Source organism: Carex rostrata, chromosome 16, assembly GCF_964058835.1.
Source record: "Carex rostrata chromosome 16, lpCarRost1.2, whole genome shotgun sequence".
In the NCBI taxonomy this organism is placed as follows: domain Eukaryota; kingdom Viridiplantae; phylum Streptophyta; class Magnoliopsida; order Poales; family Cyperaceae; genus Carex; species Carex rostrata.
This window is the reverse complement of record NC_135933.1, coordinates 6,764,984-6,772,705: the sequence shown is the minus strand read 5'-3', so window position 1 is coordinate 6,772,705 and position 7,722 is coordinate 6,764,984. Positions and strand designations below refer to the sequence as shown.

At 37.0% G+C, this 7,722-nt stretch overlaps 2 protein-coding genes across 3 annotated transcripts; one reads left to right on the top strand and one right to left on the bottom strand.

The window, feature by feature from the left end:
• The first annotated feature begins 205 nt into the window (after positions 1–205).
• LOC144567182 (F-box protein At2g32560-like) lies at positions 206–2,909 on the top strand. Its single transcript, XM_078317244.1, has 5 exons — positions 206–1,454; positions 1,725–1,804; positions 2,076–2,254; positions 2,348–2,422; positions 2,574–2,909. The coding sequence occupies exons 1-5, from the start codon at positions 876–878 to the stop codon at positions 2,759–2,761; spliced, it is 1,101 nt and encodes a 366-aa protein (XP_078173370.1). The 5' UTR covers positions 206–875; the 3' UTR covers positions 2,762–2,909.
• Positions 2,910–3,219: 310 nt separating this feature from the next.
• LOC144567183 (uncharacterized) lies at positions 3,220–5,943 on the bottom strand. 2 transcript variants are annotated; one of them, XM_078317247.1, is made up of 6 exons: positions 5,774–5,943; positions 5,251–5,650; positions 4,480–4,753; positions 4,257–4,367; positions 3,778–3,911; positions 3,220–3,666 (listed from the first exon to the last, which is right to left on the bottom strand). In XM_078317247.1, the coding sequence occupies exons 2-6, from the start codon at positions 5,640–5,642 to the stop codon at positions 3,645–3,647; spliced, it is 933 nt and encodes a 310-aa protein (XP_078173373.1). In that variant the 5' UTR covers positions 5,643–5,650; positions 5,774–5,943; the 3' UTR covers positions 3,220–3,644. The 2 variants fall into 2 exon arrangements, with proteins under 2 accessions (XP_078173373.1, XP_078173372.1); XM_078317246.1 differs by having other exon boundaries at positions 3,220–3,680; positions 5,774–5,936.
• Between the last annotated feature and the right edge of the window lie 1,779 nt (positions 5,944–7,722).

Sequence of the window (7,722 nt, the reverse complement as noted above, 5' to 3'; positions counted from 1 at the left end):
ATTGAAATGCACCTAGTGTGTACGCCCACCCTCTTCTCCATTCATCAATAAATGGAGAGTCCCTAATTGTCCTTAGCAGTGTTTTGACAGGAGCTCCTTAACGTCCATGACTTTAGAAATGGAGATGGAAAAGCACCGCAAAGGAAGCAAATAACAATAAATGCCAAAGGCTATTGCAATATTGCTAGGTTTACCAAGACTATTAAATAATCTTACACAAAAATTTCTACCTCTCTCTTTCCCCTTAATTATTTTTCACCATCTCTGTTTTTTTCAGAGAATAGAGAAGGGGATTGGAAGAAAGAGAGAGGGAGAGAGACTTGATAGGCCGAGAGAGACTCAGAGCTGAGGTGGGGCATGTGAATGCCTCGCCAAAGCTTGATCTTTCGTTCTGACCTTTTACCTGCTTTTAATTTAAATTCCTTTTTTTTCAAATATTTTGATCGGTTTGGTCTCACCTAACACCTATTCATGTTTATTTGGTGCAAAATTAATTTCTCTCGTACGAAGGGATATGAAGAGGGCTCTCTTTGCTCAACAAGTGTCGCTCTTACCTTCCCTCCACAAATTGCATCGGTTTAATTAATTTTTAAACCAAAAATTGCAGTTCAAGTTTGGAAGGTGTCAGTTCCTTTGATTCGGTGAATCTATCTTTGCTAACCTTTAGTGGGTTTCCGCGCGTCAGCTCGCTTAGCATCCAATAAATAATTGTTCTTTCTTCGATCCACGAAACATTAAAAAAGTGTATAATTTGTTTTATAAAAGATCTGCACCTTTTCTGTGCAATTGGGTCTCTTACCTCGTTCTTTAATACTCGTGTGGAGGAACCAATCAGGCCTCACTGTTGGAAATAACCCATCCTTTTCTCATATCTGATGCTTTTCTTTCTTCTAACCTTTCTCTCCTTCTCCTTCTTCTTCTACCAAGACCTCATCTCCAATTCAAACCGGATTAAAACCAAATTTCTCTCTTCAAACATGTCTCATAGAAAGAAATGGGTCAACAACAGGGTGGGAAATGTAGAAGAAAGCGCAGAATGTTCTGTATTGGATCTGCCTGAATTGACGCTTGAACTAATTCTCAGTAAATTGCCACCTAAAGAGCTTTGCGCCATGGCTGGGGTTTGTACTGAGCTGAGAGCGAGGTGCAGGAGTGACTACCTGTGGGAGAGGCACTTGAAAGAGAAGTGGGGTGGAGTGGTGGGTCCCATAGCGCAGAGAAAGTGGAAATCCTTCCTGGCTTCAAGTAAAAGCTTTGAACTTACTTCATTTGGGGATAGTCTGGGGAAGCAGAGAAAATGGATTTCTTGTGTGTGGCCTTTTTCTTGGATCAGGTCGACAATCGGTACTGCTGAAAAGGAAAACGGTATTGTACCAGATGATTCGGTCATGTCTTGGTACCTCTCGCTGGAGAGTGGAAAGTTTTGGTTCCCTGCACAGGTGTACAATAGAGAGGTAATAGGGATCATTTTGTAAATTTCTGTTTTTGTGAGGGTTTCTTTTGTAGATTATTATTTTTTTTTTTTTTACTACGGTTTTGCAACTTAAGAACAAGTTGATTGATGCATTTCTTTGATTATTATCGGCATGGATTCCAAAGGTTCTACCTTTGGTCATTTTTTTATAGCAAAGTGTCTAATTCATGCTTTATTGTTTTAAATTTATACAACTTTTATCTGGAGTTTATTTAATTACCTTTTTTTTTTTTCAAATTGTTAATTGTAGCATGGTCATGTTGGATTCATGCTTTCATGCTATGATGCTGAAGTTAGCTATGACAGCCATACCGACACATTTCATGCAAGGTATATACAGACATATTAAATATAACTTACTTTAATCTGAGGGCATTAATGTAATTAGTCCACTTCTGGAAATGTTTACTGGTACCAACATGTACTAGTAACAGCCTCAACTGGTACTGTATGATGCAATGGAACATTTTGTTGAGAATTCCTTACCAATCCAAAGAAAAAGCAATCCATTAATGCAACTGGTATAGTCATTGTTACCAGTTCAAGCCCACTGAAGATGTAAAATCATTTTATGCTATGGTTTTTATTCTGGTCATTTTAGATATCCACCGCATGGAAGGAGAACTATAGTACAAGAGGAGGGGGTGAACTGGGAAAGGGTGCGGGCCCCACCTGTCAGCACTCTGGCACATGATCTACATCCTTCAGATTGTCTAAAAGATCTTCAACCAGGTGATCACATTGAAATCCAGTGGAGAAGGAACAAGGAATTTCCTTATGGTAATTAATATTCTTCATTTTATATTGCCATCACTGCAGAATAATGCAATTATAATTTTTGTGCAAACTATTAAAATTGAGTCTGTATATCAGGATGGTGGTATGGAGTAGTGGGTCATCTTGGCTCATGTGATGGAAATGCTCATTTCTGCCAGTGTCATTTGAGTGGTAAGACCTTGATATTTTTTTATTTTATTTTGTGGTTTCATTTATTTATATTTTATTCTGTTAGCCACCCCAAACCATACTGTGCATCAGTAATTGTCAAAAATGAAAATTTATGATGTGAGAAAAGGAATTAAATATGAGTAATTTACAGAAACTGTGGTGCTGGAATTCAACCAGTACACGGGTGGTTCAAGATGGAGACAGGCAGTGATCTGCCGCAAGAGTCACAGAGAGAAAGGTAACGAGACAGACGGATTCTATGGAGGGGTAAGAAAGCTCCAGAGTGAAGACGAGATCGCCAAGTGGCGCCAGCTATGGCCGCTCGATATATTGGAATAATATATTGTCATCATGTTGGAACAGGAAAGGGGCAGTGTTGGTTTGCCACATGTATTTCTATGTTTTGGATGCTCATTGAAATCAATTATTATATTGTTTCATTTGTAGTATGATTATTCTCAATTGTAATATAATTTACTTTCAGCTATATGATTATTTGGAAGTTTTCTTGTTAGTTTCTAAAAATCTATTTAGTTTTGGTTTTAAATTGCCAGTGTTGGATCTCGTACATCTTCATTGTGGTAATGTCAGAAACCTGTATCAATACTATTTATGTGTTTTCTTCTTCTTCTTAAAAAAAAATATAAAAAATACTATTTATGTGTGTCATGATATTAAATGTTCCTTTTGTCATTAAAGTATAAGAAAGTATCAATGAGACAACGTGAATATAAAAGGAAAGTATGTGATTTAAGCAGTGCAAAAGGAAGATTGAATATAAACTGACAGCAAGTGCATTCAAGCAAGGCAAAAGATTAACCCCATAACCAACAAGGAAATCGATCAGTACTTCAATCCTTCATATCTACTTCTATCAATTTTTCTAATGCTTAATAACATATCTTGAGTATTCATAATTTTCAAAACAATCAATCCTATTAATTTTTCTACTAAAAATATTATAATATGCAGCCAAATTAACTGATTTTTTTCTGAAAAAAAGCCTGAAATGACTACTGACTATCAAAATTTAGCTAGATCTTCCTAACAAACGCATGTAGCTTGTAGTTCGTTTAATATTAGGTAGACACAGTCCATCTACATAGTAGCATATTACATACGTTTAATTCTTTTTGCACGAAAATCATGTGGAGTCCACGTTTCTTCAGGCTCGGTGCATGGAGGGTTGAACATTAAATTCATAATTGCTCTGTCTAAGACATTAGTCTCCTTCTCCACTGGCTCTGCTTTGTATGCCCTGAAGTTAGCAATCCATAATTAAATTAAAGACCGATGGCACACCAGTACTGTTAAATAATGTGAAATGGATACAAAAAAGATAATGCTTATAATACCTCGAACTGGGATTAAAGGATGGGTCAAAATGAAATTCAAGTAATTCATTCTTGCTTTCATCCAGTAGCTGTCTTGAGTCATTTGCCAACCTGTAGCAAGCATCTCTAAAACAAATTCGTGTCCTTCCATTCATCTGGAAAAAAATCAAAAAAAGAAGGTGGTCTTTCAGTTAATTATGTTTCATATGGGTACCTGTCAAGCCTTTACTATTAGGGAAGAATGCACCATATGTAAGAAATGCAATCTCAGATTCCAATAATGCACTGGTAAAAGTCCATACTGGATCCAGGCTTATCAGTACCAAACAGAATAGGTACAGTAAAACCTGCTAATAACTGAACCCAATAACAGGAGTCATTAGGTTCAGAATTCAGGTTATTTATAGAAAATTAACTCAGACCTACAATTGAAACACTAATTTGGTTTGGTTCTGCCAGGTAAAGTAACATAGATTTTGCTAGGTTGGGATATGACTTACCCTTGACAAGGCACCCTCAAGCTCGCGGAGCTCGAGAGCTGTTGCTTCAAAAATCTTTGCTTTTTCCACATCAGCAACTAATATACTGTTCTCTGTGATGCTTCCACTGGGCTTTATAAATAAAAAGAAACAAGATCTTCTTGGAAACAAAATTTGAGAATATTAAGTGACTTGCACTAGACAAATCAACTTGTTATTTTGAAAATAGAAAAAAACATCTTACATTCATTGAGGTTGAGGAATCTAACGCCATAGACCCTTGTGACATCATTGAAGGATTTATTGATAGGTCCTCTTGAAGTAGGGAAATGCCGAAAGCATCCAGACCATTTTTAGCCGCTATCCCATTTTGATAAAAGATGTTGTTCATAGGATCATTAAACAAATTTGTCAATATATCCTCTAAAGGCTGTGGCTTGTTGCATGGATCTACAACATGTTGAGATGGTTCAGCTGTATGTAGCATAGCTCTCATGTCTTCATCTGATAGTGAATTCCTACAATATGACATATAACCATTTAAATACTGCAATTTCGGCTGACATAGAGTTTTACCACGAGGTCTTTACAGGTTACACTGATTCGATTTGTTTCAAACAGTCTGGCACAATACAAATCCAATATTACTTTCTCGGTAATTGGTAATTAGATGTATATTACGGTACTAACTGACAATCTACCATGACCTGACACCCACTCAATTTGAACCCGTAACCCATTTAGCAATTCTGTTAAGCATGTGGCTAAACTTCTACTGATCAACTACTTTCAAACTTTCATCAGGATACAGAACCAAGAAACTGCTAATTTTAAAAATGTCGACCATAGGATTTCCCCAACCCAACCCGACCCAATTACCAGACCCACTTATAAATAAAGAATGCAGATCAAGGTTAAATTAGCTCTAACTGACCCATTGCCACCTTTAATTTGTTTCTAAGAGACTTACTGCCACTGGTACGTAATTTATATAAACACAAGTTCATGCACTAACATGATCTCATCCACTTGATCCAATCCAAGCACCCTGCAATCCGGGACACCTTGAATGCACTCCTCGAGGCAGAAAGAATCCGGGTCTTCACAACCCGACCCTTTAACCAGCTGACACAAGCCCTTTCTTTGAGTATCCAATTTTGATTCATTTAAGGCAAGGTCCTCTGACAAAGTCGGTACAGGATTGTAAGACATGTCCATCGATTTTGAGCTGTCAAAGCCAGTATCCTCAAATGCAGTTGGTACGAAATTGTAAGACGAAAACTGGTCGAAGCTGGTTGATGTGGCACCATTCCATTGGTTCAAGTCGAAACTTGGATTTTCCAATCCCCCAGGATAGCTTGGGAACATATAATTGTTTCCGATTTCTTTTTGGAGATTCCACTCCATTTTTTAATCTGAAATTAAGACAAAAAAGGAAAGAAATTTGTTGGAAACTGGTATGTTTGCTTCAGCTAAGCATAACAAGTATTGGAAGAACCAATTAAACAACAGAGTTTAGAGAGAGAGAGAGAGCTTACTAGTGAATACGATTTGTATCTTCTTGTCTGTTAATAGAAGAAGTAATGCAACTTTTCTTTTGGTAGAGATAAGCAATAGCCAGTGAGGAGATAGAAATAGAGAGAGAGATAGAAAGAGAGAGTGAGGTTAGGCAAAAGCACATCTGTGTCTCGTATTGTCCTGTTGATTGGTTTAATGAGCTTTAAGTAATAAGAGGGGGGGCTTTATTTGTGGCTGAGGAGTTTGGAAGAATCAAAAGTAGAAACCCCCTGTTTTCCATTTCATGGACCATATTCATTTGCTTCTGACAGATGGGTCCCACCAGCACTCGAAGCAATCCGGTACGTTAGAAATTGACATCGAACCCAGTTGTCAGTGACCCGAACTGATCCGTTTTTATGGAAAATCGAACAAAACCCGGATTTGTTCGGAACCTATCAAAATCCATTGCCTAATTGGTCCAGTTGTTCTTTAATTCACGCGTATGAGCAATCGCTGAGGCCCACGTGGCAGTCAAAATACGGTAAGTCAGTGGTAGCTCTTTTTCTTGCTTTGTCGCCAAAGCTAGACCTTTCGATGCTCGCCACGTGGTTGGTCACTACTCCCTCTAGGGGAGCATTTTTGAAGATTAATTGTAGTTGGGAATATTCCAACAGATAATTGGGACATTTTCCGATACGACAGCTTTGTACAGTACATCACGAATTTTCCTCAAAAAAAAAAAAATAATAATTTTGTTGTTGTATTATTTAAAAAAAAAAAAATCGACATCTGACATCTAACTAGGGGTGGCAACGAATCGAACCGAACCGAACTTACCCTAGGTTTGAGTTTGATTTGAATTAATTTCGAACCGAACCTGGTTTGATTTGTTTCGAACCGAACCCATTTCGAATCGAATTAATTGTAAACTACACATTTTTCGAATCGAACCCGAATCGAATCACGAACTAAATTATTTTTTAGCAGCCCTAGTTATACTGGTAGTTTATACATTAATTTTTTCTCGCGGGACAAAATTCACATGGCTTCCTTTTACCGGTATGAACTATGAAATGAGTATTTTTAAGTTGAAAAATTATTCATGAAAAAATACATCAGAGACGGCTTTCCTGGTATGAACTATGAGAGACGACCAAAGAGAGAGGAGAGACAGTCATCTAGGCCGGAGAGAGGAGTGACAGCCAGAGAGACAGCCAGTCACCGAGAGCGTCTGTTAGATTTTAGAGCTAGAGGGAGAGTGAGTTAGGGAGAGGTGGAGAGAGAACTAGGTTATTAAGATTTGAGAGCGAGGGAGTATCGGATAAGTTAAATTATGACTCTCCTCTATCTTGAATTTTAATTTCATCAGGTAAATGGACGGCCGATGTTATTATGAGATTCGAACCATAAAAGTAACCAAATCCATTTTGATCGAACCAGGCTAGGTTTGAGTTTTGTTTGAATTAATTTCGAACCGAACCTGGTTTGATTTGTTTCAATTCGAACCCATTTCGAATCGAATTAAACTCGAATCAAACCCGAATCGAATCACGAACTACGAATTTTTTTGCCAGCTCTACATCTAACATCGTACATAATCATTATAGAAAATAATATGCATTTTTTTAAACCAAAATAATATGCATTGGTAGATGGACAGGACCGATCTAGCACCATTAAATTATTAGTCATTTAAGGCTGATTAATTGAACTCTATATATAAAATAACATTTTTATAAATAGTTTCCATATTTGTTAACTTAAAATAAAATTAAAATTTTTACTTAATACAAAAATATATACTGTTTTTATCTAAGAACAAAATAAATTTTAGATTATTTGTTATATTACCATATGATTATAACGAAGGCTGCAATCTCCAAATAAGTTCAAGAGTGAGTCTATGGTACTATGCACATTACGATTTGGCACCGTGCTACGGCTCTATATTCGAATTTTTAAATCCCAATGGTCGATCCGAACCGTT

Coding starts and splice junctions, on each gene's coding strand:
- LOC144567182 (XM_078317244.1), top strand. CDS start 876: ATGCTTTTCTTTCTTCTAACCTTTCTCTCCTTCTCCTTCTTCTTCTAC. Junction 1,805..2,075: donor ACCGACACATTTCATGCAAG/GTATATACAGAC, acceptor TGGTCATTTTAG/ATATCCACCGCATGGAAGGA. Junction 2,255..2,347: donor GAACAAGGAATTTCCTTATG/GTAATTAATATT, acceptor TCTGTATATCAG/GATGGTGGTATGGAGTAGTG.
- LOC144567183 (XM_078317246.1), bottom strand. CDS start 5,642: ATGGAGTGGAATCTCCAAAAAGAAATCGGAAACAATTATATGTTCCCA. Junction 4,754..5,250: donor GATCAAGTGGATGAGATCAT/GTTAGTGCATGA, acceptor GTCATATTGTAG/GAATTCACTATCAGATGAAG. Junction 3,912..4,256: donor TTGAGGGTGCCTTGTCAAGG/GTAAGTCATATC, acceptor ATTTTTTTCCAG/ATGAATGGAAGGACACGAAT.